General features: G+C 38.5%; 1 protein-coding gene across 2 annotated transcripts in view; it reads right to left on the bottom strand.

Moving 5' to 3' along the window:
- Positions 1-5834, bottom strand: part of MMS22L (MMS22 like, DNA repair protein) — a 94652-nt gene extending 88818 nt beyond the window's left edge. For both annotated transcript variants that reach the window (XM_050893818.1, XM_050893817.1), the window contains exons 1-3: positions 5653-5834; positions 3298-3423; positions 77-129 (exon numbers count right to left, since the gene is read on the bottom strand). In XM_050893818.1, coding sequence (XP_050749775.1) covers positions 77-129; positions 3298-3423; positions 5653-5831 — 358 coding nt within the window. In that variant the 5' untranslated portion in view covers positions 5832-5834. The remainder of the gene's footprint in view (positions 1-76; positions 130-3297; positions 3424-5652) is intronic.
- Between the last annotated feature and the right edge of the window lie 18770 nt (positions 5835-24604).

Here is a 24604-nt window from a genome sequence, read left to right as displayed (position 1 = left end):
CTGTGATAATATACTTCTATAATGAAAAGGTAGTCAGATACCTATCCCAATGTCAAATTAAATGTGTTAAACTTACCAAAATCAGATGAACTCATTTGTACTAGGTTTTCCAGTCTGTATATCTGTTGCCTAATTAAAGGAATACAAAGGTTTATGATATTTATAATAGGTAAAAGTTGTTTAACTACATTTTATTAAAGTCTACATAGAACAGAGAGTGGTGAGAGGTGTTTCTTGCTTTGTATTTCTGAAAAAGCTTACAGAAATGTAACTTAGGAAGGAGTAGTAGTGGAAGGCAACAGACACATCCAAGTGTGAAGGGATGACAACAGATAGAATATTTGCTTGTTTTTAAAACATTGAACACAGTAACAACAAATACAAAATTAGCTAAATATCGAGGGAGGAAAAACACAACCACACACACAAAAACACCAAAAGCCATTCCCTGTAAGTGCTCTTTCCACAAGCATAACTCAACTTCATATTTGACCACAGAATAAACCTGAAAGTTAGCCCTCATGGCATACACTCAATATACATTAAATTAATTCACTTGTGAACGAGCACTAGTAAATTCTGTCAGCAGCTTTTCCTGCTTAGGGTGGTCTGCTGCTTAACTTGAGCACAAAAGACAAACAGCAAGAAGTACAGTAGAGTAAAAGGACAAAGTGTCTCTAGAAAAGTTAAAACTCAGTTCAGTTTTGGAGGGGAGACAGAGCATTTTTAAAAGAAGCTGCTAACTGCCACTGCAAATGAAAATTAAAAAAAGATGTAACATAGGCAAGTACTCAGCCACATTCTGCAACAACTATTATTTTTAAGTGGTCTTCAAGTAGCCTCCACAGAGATAACATGGTACTGAACTGAATACATGAAAAGTGCAACTGTGTAAGACAGACTTTTGAAAGAAAATGCCGCATAATTTGAGGAAGGAGCTCTCTGCCTCGTTTCTTATACAGTCAAAGCAGCAACTACTGAAGGATTCAAAAACAGGATACTTGGATCCAACCCAGATCAAATGTCCTTATGAAAAAAAATTGAAAACTAGGAAGTGCCCACAAGGATCGTAACCTGCCTATTAAAGGGCAGGCACACATTAAAATTATCTCCCTTAGCTCTTCCTTCCTTGGATAAAATCATGTCAGCTACTCAAGATTACCTTCAGCCATTTAGGTGGGTTGTGGGGTTTTTTTTTGTTTTTTTGAAATCAAAGCTGAATTTCTGCATGATTTTTTCAAGTATTTCAACCATGTAGAAAGCAAGGAAGTCTAAAGCAGGAAGACTTTATGAAAGAGGGCTGTTGAGGGTGAAGGTTAGAGAGAGAGAGAGTCAGAAAGGAGCCACACAGGAAAAAAAAAAAAAAAAAACAAAAAACAGACTTTCCACTGAATTGACAAAAGACAAAAAAATAAAAGCACAAAGTGGGCATGAGAAGCATAACAAAGATATCATCAGTTAAATAAGTAATTTTAATTTCAATTTGCATTTGTACATCAAATATTGATCCTCATGGTTGTTAATCATTAAATCATTTGATTTGGAAATAAATATCCTGACAGTTAAACTGGTACTTCTGTCTATTAATCAATCAAAGATATATTGTCTTAATATACCCACTTAAATGGTTACATAGCTCTTACTCATTTTGACTTACACATCTTCAATCACATAAAAAAAACCACAGGTAAGAATTCTTTTTATTGTGCAATTAATGTTTTTAACTTGCAGTTCTGCTGTATATTATTTATTAAAATGTTTAAAAACATTAAATAACAATCTAATATTTACAGACACATTAAAAAAGACTAGGTTTCTGTAAGCATGTATTTAAACATAGATATTATCCGTACTTCATAAATTGAACTATTTACAGCCACCTTGTCCTCAGGAATCATTATAACTTGTACTTAACACATATGATTTCTACAATGGAAAAGGGAGTTTTCCTACTTTCAGTTGTCAACTGGTCTATAAATGAAAGTGTTCCATTTTATGACTGAACAAATGAACCGAAAGAGAGAATATCTTTGCAGAGGGACTTGTCACACCAAAAGACAGCTTAGCAACCAAACTCTCATAGCCAAGAGTTAGCTGAAATCCATTATTCCTACCAGTTCAGTAGGTTTTAAAACATGTATAGCTTGAATAACTTAAAAACCACAATAAAATATATTATGCCCAATGTTCATCTCTATTACAATTACAGAGCAGTTTATATCACAGAAAAAAAAATCGATTTAATTCAACAGATCAACTACATTGCTGTCTTACTGCCTAGTGATTTTATATTAATAAACAGTCAATAAACAGATCAGAATAAATGCTGAAAGTGATAGTGTTTCTTTTAACTAAGTTATCCTCCCATCTCCTTCATTATCAGATTTTTTAATTTTTTTTTTTTTTTTAAATCACAGTGAAGTCAAAGCTTGCATCAAACAAGCAAAGCTAAAAAATACTGGTTTTAATATACTGCCATCGTGTTTCAATATGCCAGACGCTATTAATGATGTTTCACATCATGCCCTTGGTCACACCCTAAAGGGATGGAAGAATCCACTACAATCAAAGGAATGATGGAGTATATCACATATATTTGTGGAATCACAAAAGCTCCTCTCCCATCCACTCTCTGTATGTGCTGTACATCCTGAGGATTATCAGTAGCAAAGAGGATTATCGGTGATCTGTGTATTTGCATTGACCAGATTAAACATCTACATTGAATTAGTCAAACACTGAGTAACTGTATCTGAAGAGATTGCTGAAGCTACCCTAATCCAAACAATTGAAGAAAGTGCTGCATCTAGCATTTACAGTATTTGATTTTTAACCTCCACTTTTCTTTATGCACCAAAAAAGGACTTAAAAATCTTCAAAAGACAACTTTAATTATATGGGTAGCACAATCTAATTCAAGGAAATCTTATATAGTTTATTCATATATTCTGAAGTTAGAGTCTTCTAAATTGATCACAACACTGTTGTAATAACCATACTTAGCAATTTTTATCTGGTGATGGCTAAGGTATGCACCACACTGCTTAGAAACTTAATAATAAGTCACGTAATATTAAAAATCTGTGACACAAAATTTACTTCTTCCTGTAATTCCATCTGTGTCTTATCCATCACTTACTGAAGTGTTAGATAGACAGCGTAATCTTGTTGGATGCATTGCATAGCCCACAGTCTTTTATGATTTTACTATCAAAAGCTTGTAAAGTTTGTTACATCCTTAAGGTGGGTATAATTACAGAAGTGGATTAATTATAAAATACACTAACATTATCATACCTAAGTAATCCAAAGAGAAGTCCACAGGATTCAACTAATGCCATTTCAGTAACCCACTGAAAGCCAAACATTTTCACTACATCATCTTCATAGTCATTTGGAGAAGGATCTAGTCTCAGCAAAACCCTGTAAAACAGAGCCAACAATATTCATACATTCCCCAGTAATAAACCTATAGAATACAATATCTGCAGGTGGCTTATGTACCACTGGTATTTTATCAATATGTCAGCAACATGTATACTATAGATAGGAAGGAGTAGCAGTGCTCTCAAAAGACGGACTGTTATACCTTTTATAGCAGTATAATATATACTACATAAAACATGACAACTCCTGGCTTCAAGAGCATAAAAACATGATATAGTCACAGAGCACAGTATATTTTAGAAACAAGTAACAATTAACAAGCTACCGCCTTGAAGCATCTTCATCCTTACAAAGGGGCAGAGACATAACATACAGACTGTCCTTAACAGAAGAGGCTGCTACGTTAGATAACATGCTCCATTTTAAGTGTATGTTTGGAATCTGTCTCAGTGTACACCACATGCCTAATAACTAATGCTAGGACATATATTTGCTCCTTTATACACATTTAATAATATTTATATAGAACACATTGATAAAAGCACATTAATAAAAGCACACTTCTAGGCAGGTGAACTGATGAAGGTCACAAAATGTGACTTCATTATTATAACAAACTAATGCTAGGCCATGACTACCCTTTGCTCTGGTTAAAGAAAAAAATAAATAAAATCAGAATTACCATTTTACTCAAAGTGAAGACAATCAGACATCTGTATAGATTGTTAAAACATTACTAATTGTGCAAATATAAAAATATTTCATGAATGTGCTTTCAAAAAAAAAAAATCACAGCAAGCTGCAAAACAACAACAAAGGCATCAAAGCAAATTATTTCAGAATTTTCCCACTGCTTTTCATAAAATACTTCAGTGTAGATGAAACTGAATTCACTAATATGCAAGAAATATTTCTATTTTTAAAAATTTAAAAAAAAAATGTACTAGGCAAGTACTTGGTTTTCATTACACAAAATTTCACATTTTTTACATTTCACACACCAAATTCATATTCTTCTTGAACTATGCACTATTACCAATTCAGTTCTTAGAGGCAAAAAGAGAATCTGCTGAATAATTCTCTCAGTCTCCCATAACACCTGTAGTTCACTTGGTAACTGCCTAAACATTCGTCCGTTTTGAAGCCTTTAGCAATTAAACCCAGTTACTCCTGTTCTAGACAATGACAGAGGAGTCCCTCACATGCAGGCTTTTCCAAGAATTTACAATCCAAGTAGACAAGGTGAATAAACGACAGGAGAACAGTATTATCATGACTGTAGTGATCTGGGAAACCTGTCTACATACAAGCTCCTGAGTGAGAGTTCACATGAAATTGTTCCTGTTATGAAATGTTTCTTTGTTAGTGTGGAATCCACTACTGATATGTTCATGCAGACACAGGCTCCCTCAATCCTCTACCTGACATCAATTTGAATGAATGTGCTCTGATCCAACCAAAAAAAAGAAAATTATAATAAATAAGGTAGGGAATGGGGGAGGCGCAGTGGAACTCCCTTTAAGGCTTTACAGAAAAGGCTGTAGAAATGAAGGTTAAAAAATCCCAAAGTAACAACACAAAATATGAGGCTTGGCAGGAGGACAGACAGACAGAAAGATTATGCTTTTGTAGGAAAAACAGGACAACCCCTGCAGGATCAGCAAATGGCACAGAAAACTAAGCTGGATCACAGACAGTAAAGAAGATATTAACTAAACCAAAGTAACATTTTGGAATCTCATGGAAAATACCTACTTGTTATGCATGTGACTCCTGAACCTTAAATCCAGAATGCAAGCAAAGGCAGAGCTTTGAGAAAGATGGTCTTAAAGCTACAAAGCACAGTCCCAGCGATCTGGGTAAGGTTTGTTTCTATCATGTGGAAAAGAAAGAAAGGGCGAGCACTGAATAGAGCATATGACTGGAAAAAGCAGTGCTGCAGCCTTCTCAGAAACTTAAGGGGTCTCGGATGCTGTTGCCCAACAGGCCGGTTTTGCAGTGTCCTAACAGGCCTGTAACAGGTCCTTTACAATATCTTAAAGTAAGTTCACAAAGCTAGGAACTAGACCTAGAACACTGTTCAAAGCAGTGTACCAACAGAATTGCCCTTCCCACTTCGGTATACCACCACCAGTTGATCTCAGGGTCATAAGAGCTGAAGAACAAATTGATTTGGAAACCCCGTCAGCATTTAGAAGCACCAAACACCAGTGGAAAGAACATCTTAGAAGGGTATTATATTTGTAGCTCAAAAAAACCCCATACCTCTTAAGAGACCCACTTGCTAAATAAGACTCTGCAGAGAAGCTTCTCCCTCCATTTTGGCTGTCAAAAGCACAGGAAAAACAAGGCGGCTTTGAGTTCTCATTCTCCACTTCCATTGCCATCTCCAAACTTTCAGTGAGAAAGAGGGGTGCAGAGGAAGCCATAAAGTCATCGTCCATTGTTTCCACCTGATTCAGAAAATAAACAGATAAATTAAAAAACACTCATAGTGTTTCTTCAAACAAGTTTCTCATTGTTACAACTCCCCATAATCCTTCAGCTCAAGTGAGGACACAGATCTGACTAACTGTAATATCAAACTAACAAATAGAGAGATACCACCAAGAAAGGCAATCATGGTCTCATACCCTGCCACACAATTCTGCCGCTTTGTGCAACTTCATCTTCCTCCATCACAACCTGTTCAAGGAGTCACATCAGTGACTACAAAAACCAAAATAGGTTCATTTTCTTCTGGTTTAGCTCTCTTAAATTGACTAGTCATGAGGTTAGACTAGCACTAGGGTAAAATAAGAGGCAGGAATGCATTACAAGGCATGGGTGAGCCACTTTCAACAACACACTTCATTTTGCGACTAGAGTAGCTATGCTATGAAAATACAGACTCCCAGTTGTCCATGACTTTAAGGCAACATTACAGCTCAAGTTCCTTCTACGAAGCAGTAAATACACCCCACATGATAATTATGGAACCCTGAAATGCTAAAGTTTTAAAGCTCAGAAAATGACTGTATGGCTGATTCTGACATAAAGTTGGAAGTTGCCATTTAAAAAGTCTGACTTCCCAGGAATCTCAAAAAAGAGAAACAAAAAGCAAAGAAGGAAGATAATGTCCAAAAGAAGTTCACTGTGTACTTAACATCAGTGAATTAATATTTTATACAACATACTGAAAAACTAGAACTAGGCAACAGGTGCCACAAAGTTCTACAATAATATGCAAACAATATAATTAAAACTTTAAATTAAGTTTTCAATTTCATTGCTGGCAGTTTTTGATACTGTTCTTGTAGAAACCAGTCTACACCGTGGCTAGAGGTCGGTAATATAGAGGTTTGACTGAAAAATGAGCTCAAGGAAAAAAAGAAAACAGTTTCTGCCCTACTTTCCCCCATTCATTCACATTCCTGCGGTGCAGTCGGCTGTGCAGCAGCAGTGCAACTCTTAAGCGAAGGAACGACTTCAGTGCTTCAGTTTACAGCAGGACCCTATGTATAGGTGTGTTAGCACAGCTGGCAAGGCAGAAATAAGGAGCTAAATGGAATGCCCTAAATCAGAAGAGTTTCTAAGGAAAGTCTGTTCAATTTAGGGTATCAAAATCACCTCACACGATAGAAAACACTGGGGAAAAAAGTGCAAAAAGGGCAGCTCTTCACGGTCGCAACTGACGCCAGTTCTGTACCTGTCCATCATACCCCTGATCCAGCGGAACCAATTACTGACTTTAAGCACCGCAACCTTCTCAGCCAGCCATACTGCAGAACTTCCCAGGCGGTTGCAATCCGCGGGCAGGAGCTGCAAACGGGCGACAGAGCCGCCGGGAGCAGCACCCCAGCCCGCCTGCCGGGCGCTGAAGAGCGGCCACCGGGCAGCACACCCGCCCGGGGATCTGCCACGAATACGACCCCCACCCGTAACGCCTGCAGCCCAGCGCCGCTCCCCTCTCCCCGGAGGCGCTTTTCTGCCGCGCCGCGCCGGGCCAGGCCGGGCAAGGCCGAGCCGGACCAGGCCAGGCCGGGGGGACGTGTCAGCCCCGCTAGACCGCGGCGGGCCAGCACCGGGACGGGACGTGAGAGCGAGAGTGTGGGTAGGGAGGGCGGCGGGGTACCGGAGGGCGGCGGGGTACCGGAGGGCGGCGGGGTACCGGAGGGCGGCGAGGTACCTACGCGCTGGCGGGGGGACCGCTCCCCTTCCGCTCCCGGACACTTTTCCGTACGTCCCGCGCGCCACTGTCAGCCCAGCACTGCGCAAGCGCCGCGGCGCCGATTGGCCGCCAGCCGCTCCTCCTCCCGCCACCGCCCGGTTCTCCCCCGCCCCGGGACGGGGGGGGCCGCTCCCCCGGGAGGCCGCTCGCCTGCTCCCCCGCCCGCTCCTTTCCCCTCTGCCTTCCACGCCGCCGCCCGCCCCGCGCTGTGCCCGCCCCGCCCCGCCCTTCTCCTCCCCCGCCTGCCCGCCTCAGGGCGAAGCGCCGCGCGCGCCCCCAACCGCCGCCCGTGAGGCGGCTCCTCGCGGCGGTCGGCCGGTCGGCCTCGCCGCTGCGGGGCGGCTGCCGGCCCCATCCTGCCAGTGCGTGTCCCCGGCCCCGCCGGGCCTCTGCCCGCCGCCTGTAGGGCCTCTCCAGGCACGCGCGGTCCCCGGCACGGCCCGCCTGCCCGCAGGCCCCGCCGCGCTCCCCTCGGCGTTAACTGCCTGCCTGCCTGCCTGCCTCCCTCTTGCCCGCCCCCGGCTTCTGCCCCTTGCTCCCCTGACCCCCGTCCTCCTCTCACCCATGCTGTGGCCACGTTTCCCAGCCCCTGTTGGTGCCCTAAGTGCTTTTTTACTCGCCCGCTTCTTGAAATTTAGGTAGGGTTTCCTGGCAGCTGCTTGCCCCCGCTCCCCCCAGCCCACAGCACTCCCGCCGCTCCCCGCAGTGCCCCCAAGCCCCCTGCTTTCACTGCTTCGCTAGGAGTCCTTTGCCTGGCCAGCCACCACAGGTGGTTTCTGGCCCCCTCTCACCTGAACGCCGCCATCTTGCCACTGCTCGTAGGTGCCCCAGATCAGACTACCGCTTCCTAATCTTACACTTCCAACTGTCCGCTACCTTTCCTTGGTTTCCTTCTTGTCTAGGCTGTACCTGAACCTCATTTTCCTTCTTCTCGGCCTCCTCAGTTCACTGATCCCCGTGCTCCCTCACAGCCATGGGCAAGAGGTCCTGGTCTTTTCTGATGCCTTACAGGCCCTGATCCAACCTTCCCATGTCTGTCAGGTACTGCTCCCATCTCGAGACAGAAGCAATCCTCATCAAGCATGGGAAGTGGTGTTTAGTACATTTGAAATTCAAGCTGGGTATCGCTCTTTTCATTTACTGAAGCGCCTTCATTGGGTATGACAGTCACCACAGAATAGGGGCCAGGGAGAAAGTCCTAAAACCTATGCCTGGCGTAACTTAGCTTAAAATGCATACCGTGCACCTAGTGGCTTCTGGGTCTTTTTAAAAATTATTGTATTATTTTGGATTGCCTTGGTTTGATTTCGTTTCAAAATGAATGCTCTTTCAGTTTTGCCTGGGTTTTGGGTGTAAATTAGCAGCGGTGCATGAAACTTTTGTTTCTAACAAGAAAGTTGCTATAAAAAGTTTTGCTGTTGCTGCTACAGCTTGCTGTGAAAACTCTCCTGTGATTAAAAATGCTTTGTGTGCTCCTGTGTCTGTAAGAATCCCTCATTTCCTTCTTTAAATTCCGGTCTAATTAAAAAAACAGTACATCATGGTTAAATAAAACTGTACCCAGGATAACCCTGATTTCCATATGCAGATTTATCTGCACTGACAGCCCCCTCTCCGTCTCTTAGTCTTTCTGTTTCCTCTCTCCCTCCCTCTCTCTCCCTCTTTCTCTTCCCCTCTCTTTCTCTTCCTCTCTGTCTTTTTGTCTCTCTTTATGTCTATTGCATTATGCCTGAATAATTTTCAGCTTTTTTTTTTTTCCTCCCCTCTTGCACGCCATGCTAAAATAATGAGACAAAGATGCTAGGTGGTTGCTGCAGTCCCTGTCTCTAGGACAAACCCAAGAAAGCTCGTGATTGCAATGCCACCTTTCCTTTTTTTTGTTTCTTTTTTTCCCCCCACCCATGCTCTGTGATTAAACTTCCCCAGGATGGGGAGGAAAAAGGAGCTGAAAATTAAATAGGCTTGAGGAAAAATCCCATTGCAGCAGCTGCAGCCAGTGGTGTCTGCTGCCAGATGTGCTAAGGTTCCTGGGGTCCTTGACACTAAAAGGCAGTATTAAAATATTTGGAGACAAAAGCTGCATCCTCAGTGATCATTTTCTTTATTTAACATGGCAGCAGGCGCCGTGTGGGGGAAAATCAACACGCTGGATGTTGAATTGGACTTTTCTCCTTTCTAGGATGAAAGGATGTTATCTATCCCGTGCCAAGAGGGAACTGAGGTAAGAGAGCTTATCCAGCTCCTGCTTTTTCATAGTATATTTCCTAAGCATCTTTTCTGAAACAACCTCTATATGTATCTATGTATATATTTATATATTTATATGTTTGTATATTTGTGTATTCGGTTTCAAGTCAGTAAGTGGTAATGGGTTTTTTTCTGTCTTCACATCAACCCAGAGAAAGTTAATTCACAATATATATTCAGAGCTTGTTCGGAAGGGTCGTTTTGTGGGTTTTTTTCCGAATACGTTTTTGTTTCCAGAGAAGACTTCAGCAGTGACATCATGGTCGACTGCTGATATTAAAACCGATTTTCAAAGTCTTTAAAAAAAAAAAAGAAAAGCCAGTAACTTTGTGATAAGAAATTGTGCTGGAGATTCATATGCTCTGTTTTTCGGTTGCACTCTAAATATTGGAAGTCTTATTAAAGCGATAGTGAGATTTTTTTCTATTATTATTATTTCTAGCACAGAAGCGATGAATGCTGCATAATTAAGTACAGTATTTAATTTGGCTGTTGTGAAGCAAAAGAATAAGGTAATAATTTTTATTGTACTAATCAGACTCAAGATGTTCTCTGTGTTAATTGGGTTAAAAAAATTGCAGTACTTATTAGAAATTCTAATTTCACGATGCAGCACTGACAATAAGCTCAGCCAGTGAATTATTCACATCTTTAATTTGCTCTCTTAATGACAGTGTTCTGTAATCAGAGTGCAGAGACTGCTTCCTATGCATTATGTATGATGTTCAGGACTTAAATGCAGGACATTATGAAGCCTCTCAGTGGCTCAGTAATTAGTTTTCCACAAGACAGGGCTTAGATATTCACAGATAAAAGTCTACAGTTGAGATAATGTTAAGGTGGTGACTCATGCTAACAAAAGCAGGGAAGTTCAAATTTAATGCTGAAACTGCTCTCCGTTCTCCCTCATTGTGCGTAGGTGCAGGGGGAGGGGAAGAAAGTGTTCAAAACTAGCCCGCCATGGTGAGTATGCTGCGGACAGCCCAAGGGGGTAAACCGGGGGCTCATTTCACTTTGGAACCATGTTTTTGGCAACTTTACTGATCGGAGGGTGGAGGTGGAGTTGCGTTTTGTGCCTCTTTTTAAAGGTTGTGAAAAGAGCAATAATGTACACACCATCAGAGAGCAATCATCTATAGGAGAGATTAAATGTATTTTAAAGGATTTTATCTGAAGCACAGGTGTTTGTAACTTTGTCAAATTACGATGTTTTGAATGGGAGCTACTTTGTTATGTGTAGAAACTTTGAGAACACCTGATGCTTGCTATATTGCTGTTGTACCTATTTCAGCTGTCATGGTCTTTACTGCATACACATTTTAGAAAACATGTTTTTTTTCTAATGGTTTAGTTCTCACCATCCAAAAGGTGAATCATAATGCAGGTTTGTTCTTTTTTCCTTGGATCGTTTACCTGACGTTACGGCAAGTGATTTAAATGTAGGGAATGTGCCTGGTTATGTAACTTTCCTACTTCTATATGCTGCTTATTATAGAATAAAAGCCAAGAATATTGGAATGAAGTTGGAAAGTGTTACTTTTTCCATACTTAGTCACTAGTCAGACTGGCAGCTGTACCTTTGTCCTGTGTTCTCACATTAGAACAATCATCTGACTAGAGAAGGTTATTTACTTATTGTGTGTTAACTCTCCAAAGACTACTCTGAAATAAACATATTCTTGTGCACTGTTTACAGGATTGCGATTCTAATTAAAGATGATCTAGCAATAAAAGTTTTAGGCTTAAGTTTAAAAAACCCCACTGAAGATCCCAACTTAATAGTCAAGTACAGATATGGGATTAAGAATTTTGAGTACATCTAGATTTTTGAAGCAAAATATTTTAAAGCTAATTCCTTTACAAAATTTTCACCGAAGACTACATCTGGAATTTGGTGTTATTAGCAACTGTTGCTAGTGTTGTCTGGCCTTAAGGCCATGGGACAAGTTACTAAGTCATTCCTCTTAGCAAACAGTGCTGTATACTGTGACCAGATTAGACATTACGTTTATGTATAGTCCAGTCCTGAAAGTAATTATCATTAAACTGTTGAATAGAGAAGCTGAAGATTAGATCAATGTAGCTAGGTGATCCATAGCTAGAAGATTGTATCAGAATCCAAGTGATTGTCTACATGAAGAAATTGATTGAATCTTTTGCACAATATGACTTTCATTCCAAGTCAAGATTCTACACATGTGGTACTGTAATATGGTATCACTGTCACTACATAGCTACATTTCTTCAGTCACTTCAGCATAGAATCATACAGTTGAAAAGGACTCCAAGAAGGCGTCATGCCCACCCCCTCACTCTTTCTTCAAAGCCAGGATCAATAAAATCTGTCTTTTTTAATGAACACTTGCCTGTCTTCCTAAAGATTTGTTATGATTACTTACCCAAGTTATCTATTCCAGCATTTCACTAGTCTTCCCATTAGAAAGTTTTTCCTGCTTTCTGATCTTGAACTCAACTTGCTGAAAGTAAGTTACTTGAACCTATTACTTTTTGCATAGTGGTTACAGGGCATTTATTTTCATCTTTGCAGCAGACTTTTACATATTTGAGATTCTTAGTCATGTTTTCACTGTGTTCTTCTCTTAATCAATCCCCATTTGTTGTTTTCTTCTTTACAGAAAAAAAAAGGTTGGGTTTGTTTTTTTTTTCTTGTATTTCAAATCATTAATTCTTGCTGCTCTCCTCTGGTCTCTCCCTATTTCTTTTTTCTTGAAATGCACTGCTCCAGACTTAGGCATGATATTCCAACTGCCATATAAGTTCTATATTTTCATTTAATGAGAGGTTGTCACTTCTATTGTTTTCTTAAGAAAATCTTAACAATATGACTTGCACATGGTGCATGCAATGACATCTGTTAATCCAGGATACAATCTAGTACAATATGAAAAGATGCAACGTGTTTGAATAGGTTTTCAATTCAAAAGTTTATGCTCCTAGCAGGAGTCTTCATGGATATAGTATCCAATAGCCTTAACTCTCATGGTAAGTACCTGTGTCTGACCTGATTAGTGATGTCCAGATGTGAGCCGTCATACTGACAAGAATATCTGGAGTGTTCAGTCCTCAGAGGACTGTTTCAAGGTGTAGAAGTGCTATCAGAGAGTCAAAATTGTAGCCTGTGCCCCTGTTGTAAAGCAGCTTAGCTGACCAGAAGAAGTTAAAATCTGAATTTTTCCACATAACCCCAGCCAGATCAGACGATCCGAGTTTGAGGCACCACAACAGTCAAGTGAGAAAACTTTTTTATGAAAGTGGCAAGGGTGTTAGTGGCAACCAGAAATTAAGGTCCTGGGTTAACTGTGCAGCAAAGATGAACAGTATGTTTTAGATTAAAAAAAAAAGATTAGAAAGTTAGCCCATTCTAACTAGCCTAGCAGATTGATTCTACATCTGAGCTATATATCTGGGAAAGAGCAAATTGTTGTCTACCCAGTCTGTTAGAGTAAAGTGGAAGTCAATTCATTTTTAGCTCTGAGATAGGAAGGGCCCAATATCATTCCTAGGTCAGAGGAAGACAGTTCATAGTATCCTTGAGTTCTCATGGCATGGGAGGAGACCAACACTTCCAAAGCCAAAAGAAGAGTCATGTGTCTGAAGAATTAAAGATGACTTGCAATGTTTCCAGGGGATCAGGGTTAATATAATCTGGTCATGAAGACATAGTGGCTACCAAAGAAAATTTTGAGGACCTTTATGTGATTACACAGGCATCTAATTCATATATTTGGAACGTAACCCTTTTACTGTCCTCTTACTGGCTTGTAACTTCACATGTTTAGGAATATTGCAATTTTTTTGGAGTGATTTGATTCATATTTCTGTATTTGTTCTTATATCAAAAAGTCAAGAAAATAGTTTTAACTCAGTGCATTTTTTAGTGACGTCTCTCATAAAAAGTTAAGAAAAATCTGTCCATAATGTATTTCCAGGAGTTGTATTTTGTGCTTTTATTTATATTGCTCCAGGCTAAAGTACCATTATAAATGTTAGGTTCTGAAGTGGTATGATGAGTTAAGTATTTCCAAATGTCTTCTCTTAATCTAGCCTAATAATGCAGTCCTTTCATATGCATAATTCCCATGACAACCAGTGGGAGTACTACATTGTAGAAGGAATAATGAATACATATGCCAAGGTGTCTCCCTTTTGAGTCATTGTTTTAACTTGATTGACAAAGAATAAGGTTAACCAAAAGAAATAAATATTGAGAGTGGAAGGACAGTTATTGATAATATTTTAAATTCCAAATTTATCTGTTTCTCCACTGAAAGATATATGCCAATGGAATGATAGCAATCAGAATATCTGATAGAAATCTCAAATGAACTTACATTCACTAATGCTTTCCAGGAAATATTTCACAAGTAGATCATATGCATTCTAGTCAGTAAAATTCCATATAATTGACTTAATATTAGGAATTCCAACCTATATATAAACCTATGTATATATTATATAAAGTAGAATAGTGATAAATATTCATACTATAAACTCAGTTTGGGCTTTTTTGCGAAGTCAAACTAGAAATAGTGTAATGCACTGTATGAGTTCACTTACTCAATCTTCTATAAAATGTAAATCCATAAAACTTTGCAGTTCTTATCTGCATCCATAGTAGGCCAGAAAAAATAGTAGTAAGAATACTTAATACCGCACAAAAGCATCTCGCTGCTTCCAGCTGGCTTTTCTTCTGTCTCAGTCATCTATACATACTTTCTGTACCGACGCTCATCCTAGGAGCTACTTCGTATCCTCATTAAACTCCAGCTTTCATTGCTCACTTGCTAATTTTTCAGCCATTCTTTTAAAACTTTTCCCCATGCTTTGTTTGAAGCTCAGGAGGCTTTTACTATTCCCAAAGCATCCCTCCTTAAAACTCTTTTGTTATGTTGTTACATGAGTTGAGGACAGTTAGACTCTTGATGTCCTTGAAATCTCTTCCTATCACACTATCTTTTTTCATTGTTTTCTCATAGTATCCCATTTCTTGTCTCTTGCAGTGTTTAGATTGCTAGGTCTGTGGTGAAAACACTGGGGCTTTTTTTCTGTGCTTGTAGAGAGGGCAAAACAGAGGGCTTTTAGGCTCTATCTTGATACAGTGAATAATCATAACAGTAGTAATACAAATAATGTGTGCAGTTAATCATTTTAACTGCTACCCTTTTAATTCCTAGTAACACAGACAGACTTTTCAACTCCTAACAACTTATTTGCAATAGAATTCCACCTGGATCCTGGGAAGTTGACAGGTTAGGGCAGTAGGAAACAGAGGAAGAAAGGGGCCGAATACAAACAAGGCAGAACTTACCCTCAAAATATTTCTGTTCAGTGCTCTCTATTTATTATCTTTGCTTATCCTATGTAATGCTTCATCAAAAAGACCCTAGGTCCAATAACAATTGTTCTGAAAGCTTTTTGGCTCTTGGGTACATAAATTGTTTGTGGTGTGTGATACACAGTGGTAATACAGACTCTGTAGGTATGGCTGAAGGATTGTATCAGTCCAGCTGTAGACTGAGGGTTTTTTTGCCAGAAGGAACCGCTTTAGCTGAGAGTGGCTGTGGTGGAGCAAAAATTTCTGTGAAAGAGACATTATAAAGCTGTGGTGGAGGCACCATGGGGCAAAGAGGGGTCAGGATGTTGAAAGGCAATGCAACTTGCTGGCAAAGGGACTGGCAAGGAGATCTATGAAGGGCTGCTGGACAAGGAGGGACGTAGAAATGGGACTGAAATAAATAGGACTCTAAGAGCTATGAGCTCTTGAGCATAAATGTGTATAGGCTTTAGAATCAAGGTTAGGCTGGGAGAAGACTATAGAGACTAGGCAACATCAAGGAGGAGTTTGTTCGAAGAGTGAGGGGGAAAAGATATTGCACAGTCCTGGAAAGAAACAGTGCTTTTAAGATGTTGCGATACACACATATTCTACATGTTGGAGAATGGGTTTCTGGCTATCAGCATTTTGGTGTACTGCGTGTTGGTAGTATCAAATGTGAAGGGATACTTGGGGAAGTGGAAGGCACAACTCTGCAATCCAATATGAAGCTTAGCAGGAACTGCTGGCTAAACCATGTCACAAACTTTTTGGTGCAGAATTTTTAAAAACAGAGTATTTGCTTTACCACCACTGCATAGATTAGTAGTTGACAGTATTTGAATGAAGGCAGTTAATTTGAAAAGAGTATAGTTCTGTGAGGCCAACTATCACTTTCCAGCTCACACTGTCTAATGTTGGGAAACAAGGCTGAGCTCCTGCTTTGCTAGTCAGCAAAGCTCTTTTTCTCCTGGCTTGTCCAGAGGCTGTATATTTAGAAAGCATATCAATGATCTGTGTCGATATGAATGTGGACATCACACAAAGGCACTCTGAATGTAAACCACATTTTCAAACAGGTGTCTAAAAGCAAAATAACTAGCTTTAAGCAGTGTAATTTGAGAATTACAATAATAATTCAAGAAAGTGGATCTCCAATAAACTTCATCTGTGGTTTCCAAAACTATACTATTTTGTCCATTCTTCTGTCATCTCAGTAATATTCCCTTTTCATTTTCTCAGTGCTTTGTGCACTTTGCTTCAATGTAACCTGCCAAAAAGAAAATTTTGGATGACTATTGAATACTTAGCATGACTTAAAAGATTTTGAATTAAAAAATCTGCTGATTTTTTTTTCCCCTCTGAATTTTATAGTAATATTTGTATACTGGAAGAAAAAAGTGCCCTGCATATCTCAGGTCCTCATTTAGCAACTTGGAAAGCAGAGATGTCATTAGCAAAAAGGATACAAAGGCAATGGCTCAAATTCAGTTTCTCATTCTACATAGTTTATCTGTATGATTTCAGGAACTCAATTCATCCTTATATCTCCATTTCTCAACTGTGTAATAGTAGGAAGTCTTCCTACTTTTTGCAGAATCTAAAGTTCAAGTCTCTTTGGACCGTATAAATTTTAATGCAGGTTTTCTCTCTTAGTATGTCCTTAAAACAGTGACACCTTGTCACTGTGACAGCAGTGACATCTTACTCTCATTTAAAGTCTCTAGGAGTCTCCTAGATACTGTAGGACTTGAGCAAATGTGTAAAAACAAGTTGGTATGAACAAGTGTGGAGACTAACAAATGTTTCTAATGGTCAATGAAAAGAAATTCTGTTGAGCATCTGTCTAGTGAGATTCCTGAAAGGAGGTGGGGATTTTTAAAATGAAACAGGAACAGTCTGTGGAAGGGGTCATTTAGTCTGCTGCCTGAGAAACATCTTTTACACAAAACATCTTTTTATAACTATAGTGTATTTCTAGATTTGCAAGGGAAATTTGTCAAAATACTCATTCTGAAAAGGAGTTCTGCATTGAGGTCTTCAAATTTGAATTGAGTTCTTTAGTTTCCTTTTATTTATTATTTATTTTAGGTCATCACTGCCGTGTTCATCTTTGGCACACCTTTATTACGATTTCCCGTTGCTCTGTTTCTTAGAACTTGGTAACAACACAATCATATAGCCCTGAAGCTTTTATTCATCCATTTAGATGTCAACCGTGATACTTATTTCAGTGTGTGGGATGAGGTTGTCCGAACTGTGTGTCATAGAGCTACTTTTTAGCTAATTGTACTAAAAACATATTTATAAAACTATTTCCCATTAGGTTTGTTGGTTTTGTTTTGGTTTTTTCCCCCTAGGGAAAAGTGAATAGTGAAGAAAGGAAGACCTTTCTCTTTAAAGGCATTCCAAAACCTAATAGGAACCAGTAAAAACAAATGCTTTCAAAATGTATATAGAAATCAGTACAGGTTGTCTGAAGATGAGCTGTTAGCCAGTACATTAAGACAACTGTATACAGATACCAGTTTTCATCAGTTGATCTCAAAGCCTTTGCCAAATTAAATGAGCTTAACCTTCATTTTGCAGATGCCCTGGCTACCTAATTTGTAAAACATGGGTGTAAAATGATGTAATCTTTGTTTTGACAGCAACCACTTAAATAAATATGGCTGAAACAGACATTCTGGCTGAAGAGTTTGTAACAGCAAACTTTAATGTGACTGTACAAAGGAATTATTCTGAAGTGTCTATCATGGAGAAAAAAGGAGCAGTTTTGTTCCCCATATCTGGTATCTAGCCTTCAAAGGGCTAGGTCTGTATGATAACTGAAAATAATGCTACTGTTATGATCGTATCTCTAGATGTCCATACTATGATCTGAATATGAGTTGTACTATCCTTTCTGCAGAGAAAGGTTTTACGAGATAGGAGGGTGATGATGATGTCTGATGACTAGATCTGAAATCTCCAGAGGCAAATTTCTTCCTGGCAAGAGAGCAGAGGAAGTTTGTCTGTCTGCCACTGGAGTAATTTTCCACTTTGTAAAATGCCTTATATTTCATTCTGTCTACAGTATTTTTAGTAAACACACACACAGAAGCTACAAGGAATTATGATTTTTTTAGAGATTTGTCAGGTTTCCTGATGAGAGTTCTGTACTGTACTTTGCCAGGTGTGCTTATATGACTTAGAAGTACATTAAACTTTTCTTGTTGTCAGTCTGACGTGAAGTTTAAGCTTGGAACAATGATAGAGAGCAGTGAGAATAAATTGACAGCTGTCTCACATCAACCTTAAACTACAGAAATGAAAATATATTATCATGAAAACTGTATTGGAAAATGTGTCTCAAATTAACTAGTGGGCATAAGTAATGAATCATATCTAATTGCATGTTGTATATTCTAATAGATTTAACAGTACTTACCAAAATACGGAAACTGCTCTTTTTGAAAAATGAAAATTGCACAATGGTATTATGTAACAGATTAGATCTAATAATTTCAAGTAGGTTGATAACAGCTGTAAAATTGTGCTATAATTACGTTTAGAGCTAACCACTTTTAGTCAACCTTATCCAGTAAACAACAGTCCAAAGATATTCTAATTTATCCCCTGCTCAAATTGATGTGGTTTTCAGTATATGGCTATCCTTTGTGGACTAAATTAGAAAAATAACGTCTGCCAGTTCAACACTGAGTGCAAATACAAGCTGAATGTTCCAGGAGATTGTGGCAGCCCATCTTAGAGAAACGACTGAGGCAATGGTCCTCTCTTATCACTATTCCTTTTGGAAAAAATGCATTTTCAAAGGTGCATTGAATGAATGGTATTTGTATTTCACCAAGGGATGAACTATAAGTAGCCCTTGTAACTCTGAGCGTATAGGGCTCACCCTTGCACTTTGATAGGAAAAGCTCTTGCATAGTCCCTTTTCCTGGTGCATGAACAAATATGGTTCTCAGCAAAAAAAACCAAACAAACCCTAAGATCTGATCATTTAAATTCGTGACAAAAATTTATAGTTTTATTCCAGTGTGCTGGACAGCTGCTCACCGGAGCAGACATTTGAATAATCATATATTTGAGAGTAGATTCTTCCTACACTAATAGAAGGAAAAGAGATCCTTTTTTGATTTGAGCATAGTGAACACCCGACAGTATTGTTGGTTGAAATGATGAAAATTGTTTCGACTTCACCTGGATGAGGTATTAGCCTATTTAAGTTGAATTCTAATTTTTTTAATGGAAGGTGTGATATCATAAAGCATGCAGAAACAATGAAAAAAAAAAGCCAGCAGGAAACTTATTGAGAGACTTGGAAAAGAGAATAAATGTCACTGCTCAACTGTCATTCAACTTTCTAGGTATTTACCAAAAGAGAACACCTCTATACTGCTCAGTAAAGCAGATGGACTACAAAAATTTACTGGATTAGTGCAACGGAATGGGTAGGAGAACTTATAATGAAAATCTGGCAAATTATTTTAAAATAGATTTATTTTAGAGGTTTTGAAAAATAACAGCTGATTTTTTTTTTCTGTCTTCAAGTTATGAATATGCAGTTTGAAATACTTAAAGTGACGAAGCTTTCTGAACCTTTATTCTCTGGAAATTGTTTCTTGTTTCTAAAGTTTTAGAATTCATGTTTCTGATTGATTGCTTTTGAATATTTTGATCTTGATTTTTAATATTTAGCTAAGTCATACTTTAAATATTCACAGGAAAGCAGGGAGCATTTTTAGATAAATGTTGCCAGTCATCTTTACTAATTGAATCTCTTGTATATTAGCACAGTGATATAGTCTTTTTGAAATCAATACCATATCTTAATAATTCTTAGAGCAGGCTATTATTAGCACTGAAATCAGCTAGATATACCAGATAATCATAGCTACACAAAAGCCACCTATCCATTTTAAGTAAACAGTATGATAATTAACCCACAAGATTTTTCCTGACCCTAACACAAGGGTCAGTCAAGCTGATTATGTCATATTTGAAGTGCAAAGACACTGTCTAGGGTCTCAAAAAATAATATCACTGAATTAGCATATTGTTTTGTCCAAGCTGATATATTGTACATCTTAACACACCAGTTAAACCGGACATAGCTTTGTGCTGACGCAATACTGCTGTCTGCTTCTGCTTCAGGAGCTACCTGGATCTGAAGAAATTTGTGGGATATCTTCCCAGTACTCTGCTGCAAACACGAACTGCAGTCTCTCACCATATTAGTTTTGAATAGTAGATCTTGGAAACTCGGGATTCAAAATGTTAATGCTTCTCAAACTATTATTAGTTGGGAAGGCAAAGTAGTCTTCTATTTCACTAGTTTTAACACTGTTCATGAACTTGCTCTTATTCCAGCTCAAATGTAAAGATTGTTAATAAAGTTAAGTAAATTGTCGTGCAAGGCTTAGTATCATACAATAGTCTGATAGGAGATTTTTTCCATTTAAATTGTGCATCGTTAAGTTGCAGTAATAACAGAAATTATATGATCCATCTCTTGTTAGTAACAGTGTTCTCCAACTGCTGCTTTCAACCTATATACAGGACTGTGTAATGTCTTCCAGAGAGATCCAGTAAAATGTAGATAGCGATAAGTCTAATTGTTAGGAATTTTCTTTTTTTTCTTTTTTTCCCCCCAAAAAGTAACTTATTGGGGAATAAATTGAAAAATGTCTGACCTCTTTTCTAATAGCTGAGCTTGGACTTCTGTGTGTCATCTTTCAAGGCTGTGGTAGTTAACATCTTAACAAAACTTTGTTCATGAACACGTTTTGGTGCATCTACTCATCTGTTCTTTCCTTTAGATAATACAGAGGGGTCACTTACTTAAGGAGAAGTGTAGGACTACTACCTTTCTGGACCCTATGAGTCACCAGCAGCGTAACCCTCTTATGAAAAATATTATGAAGACAATTTCAAGTTCAGGAGATGAACACAGTCTCAGTCTTGCACAAACACAAGTACTGACTGCTGGGAGAGTATGCCAGGGAAAGAATTACGGTATGTTCTTCTTGTTATGTTCTTCTTTTCCTTCCCTTGGACTGCTGTCAGAGATGCTGTCACAGGCAGGATATTGAACCAGCTGGACTTCTGATCTGATCCCATTCAAATGTTCTTAAAGCAACTGTCTGTTATACCTAAAATCTGATCCAAAGAATAGATAACTGACTTCCTAGTACAAAGTAAACAGTGAGGCATAGTAGCAAAATGCACATTTTCTTACACATTGTACATTTCTCTAGCTATTTGCAGCACTTTTTGGCAGAATGCTGGCAAGAGTAGAAGATGGATAAAGTACTTCAGTTCCATACCATCTTTTGGACATTATTTATGTGCATGACTCCTGATGATCAAGACCAGTGAGAACTAGATTGCCTGTCTTGGTGATTAAAATGAGACTTGTGGAAGTTTGGTACCTAAATCCTAGAAAATAACCCAGGAAATCAATGCTCTCACAGCTGCCTAAATCTACATGAGCCTAAAACTCAGGGCATATATGTTACTATGATCTTAATTTCCATGGACACTTAAATTTAGGTTCCTGCATGTAGTTACCCAGTATGACCGCTGCATCCTTGCTTCTCCTTAATATCTGTTAAAACCTAGAGATAAAAAAGGGTGGCACTGAAACACTGCCTTCATCTTTGGAGGTATCTGATATGTTTTGGGAGAGGTACTCAGTACACTCCCAGTGCAGATGGGCAGCACTAAGTTCTGCATAAATCTCTAAGTGTGATCGCATCTCTGTTTTCCTGTAGCCGGTTTTAACTACCAGGTTGTTCAGTAGTCTGAGGGGGATGATTGGGGAAGGGGAGCTGGTGGGTATTGGGCTTTTTGGTATTGGGCTTTTTGGTACTGAGCCACTGTGCGGGCAGGAATGCCAGATTCATAGGGCAAGGGAGAATAAGAGAGAATGGTTGGCTGCATGCCGAAGAGACAGAGGGAGGGGAAGGAGCAGCATACTGGTCTGTTTGGATACTTTGAACTAGAGGTTTTTGGTTTAACAAATAGTTCTGTAAGACTAAATGTGTCCTTATTTCCTATGGGTTGTATTTGTGAATTGATATTTTAATTGAGTAATAGTCAGGCTGCAGTATAAACTCACCCTTTATTAGACAAGAGAGAATCAATTTGAAAGAGAGGCCTTGACTGAGAAGTAGATTCTGCACTGCTCAGTAAAAGTTGCGTTCACTTCATTTTCTTTTAGCTAGCAGACACCCTATCCAGCTGCCTGCTTTCACAAAGTTTGTAGGAATGTTAAATCTTTGAGACCCTTTCCCATGTATTGGACTTAGATGGAATTGGTTACTGGAAGTGATCAAGAGGAGCTGAGCAAGGCAACAGCACTCATTTTTCAGGAAACCATGTAAAAAGGAACAATAGTCTTTGGTCCAAGGAGCTTTTTGTTCTCTCAGAGTCTACAAGAAATGCTGCTAAGCTTGGTGTCTTAGTAAAGATATGGTGTTTCTTTCATTTAAACTCATCTAAGTATACTTATTATTTCTTATTCATAAAAATCTGATCCATATCCTGAAGAATCAGGTCAGGTGCCAGGCTTCTAGGAGTAACAGCTTCTGATGGAAAGCTATTACTGCTGCTTCTCTCTACTCTTACCCTAGAAAACTGCACTGCACACCCTGCATTCCGATTTCCTTACTCTCCTCTGCTCTTTGTATCTCTATTATTTTATGGTTTATAGTATTCACCGTTTTAGCCTTTTCTCAAATGATTGTTTTACAATGGATTATTCACTTTCCTAGCTCCAAATAATCCATTCCTTTCCCTCAATACTTCATAATAAACGGCAAAAATTTCAGAAATTATTGCCAAGTAGACATTTTGTGTGCTTTTTAAAAGCATCAGGTTTCTTTCTTATTGCTTTAGAAATCTTTAGAATTTTCAGTTAAAATTATGTCATTTCACATTATCTTTGTGTCATCAATTTTCTTAATCTAGGAAAAGAAAACAAATTGGAATATGTCTAGGAACATGAAGTGATAAATAGTAAAAAGTTGACAGTTGGTAGTAGTATTTTATTAGAATCATCTTTGATAACAACTCCTCTGGTACCTGTTATATGTGCTCATGAATAGCCACTGATCTAACACAAAACATCTGCTGCTTTGGCTGAATTTAAATACCCCAATCTGATAACCTTGTAGAGAAATTTACCAGTCGCCTAGAACTGAAATTCATATACCACCCCTGATCCATCAAAGAGAATGAGACTCCACACATCCAGAAATACATGTCAGTAGATCCAAATGCAGAACCAGATTTTAAGTGTTGAGCATTATTTTGTATTGTTTTGTTTTACATAGAAGTTAATGGTTCAGAGGTAAAGAGTACTATAATTATACAGGTAAATATGCAGACACTGCCTGCAGTGTAGCCCTAGAAAAATAGGCAGAAGAAATTGTTTATTTAAAATTAGATTCACTGATACATACGTGTGTAGATTTTATAGGAAGTAATAAAACTTTACATGCAAGACCTGTTCTTATTCCAGATTCTTCACATTTTCTAGTTCTTCACCTAAGCAACACTTAAACAAATGTTCCTTTTACAGTATCACAGGCAGTTACAAGTTGTTTTGGGGAAGTATTTTACATGCTATATGTTGAAATTAATTTTCCAAGGAAAAAAAAGGACTCTTACATACTTGTGCATTTTCTGTGATTATTCTTGCAATATCTCTTCTGATTGTTGTCAGTTGTGTTTGACTGAAGGTTTTACCCTAATTCTGTTTATTCTGTAAAGAAAAGACTATCATATTTCTAGTTAGAGAACAAAATGATTTAAGTTCAAGCTCTTGGCTGATGTGCATTTGAAAAATGATACTTTTCTTATCTCTTCTATCGGTGAAAGGGATTGGCTAATAAATGTTTTCTTCTCTGGAAATCATTGAGTGGACTTAGAGTTTTTCACTGCTTTTTTAAAACTAAGTATAATTTAGACCTTAACGGAGAGTCTGTTTTATTTAATGAAATCTAAGTTTTCTGTTATTTTCCGTCTTATGCCTTTTAACTTTTCTAGTTATTTATTAGAAATAATTTTGACATTATGACTTAAGAAATCTCAAGGTTGTATACTTGCTACAATTACTCTTTTTGCTCTTTGAGTGTTTTTTTTTCTAGCTTTTGTGGCCTGGCTTCTTGCTGTGGGCTTGAAGATGAGATGCATTGGAAGGTGATAACCAGAAATCTTTTAATCTGTATTGGGATTTTCCCTGTTTCAGATGCTTCAACACGTAGAAACAAATAACCACTTTAGTCTGTCAAAGTCTGTATTTCTTGAATCAAAAGAACAGTGGGAAAAAAAATGTTTGCAAAGTTTGTTCTAATGGGAAATACTTAAATCCAGTTTGAGCTTTCATTCTTGAATATCATTAACCCATATGTGTGACA

This window comes from Gymnogyps californianus, chromosome 3, assembly GCF_018139145.2.
Source record: "Gymnogyps californianus isolate 813 chromosome 3, ASM1813914v2, whole genome shotgun sequence".
Taxonomy (NCBI): Eukaryota; Metazoa; Chordata; class Aves; order Accipitriformes; family Cathartidae; genus Gymnogyps; species Gymnogyps californianus.
Note: the sequence above shows the minus strand (reverse complement) of the source record. Positions and strands in the feature narration are given on the sequence as shown.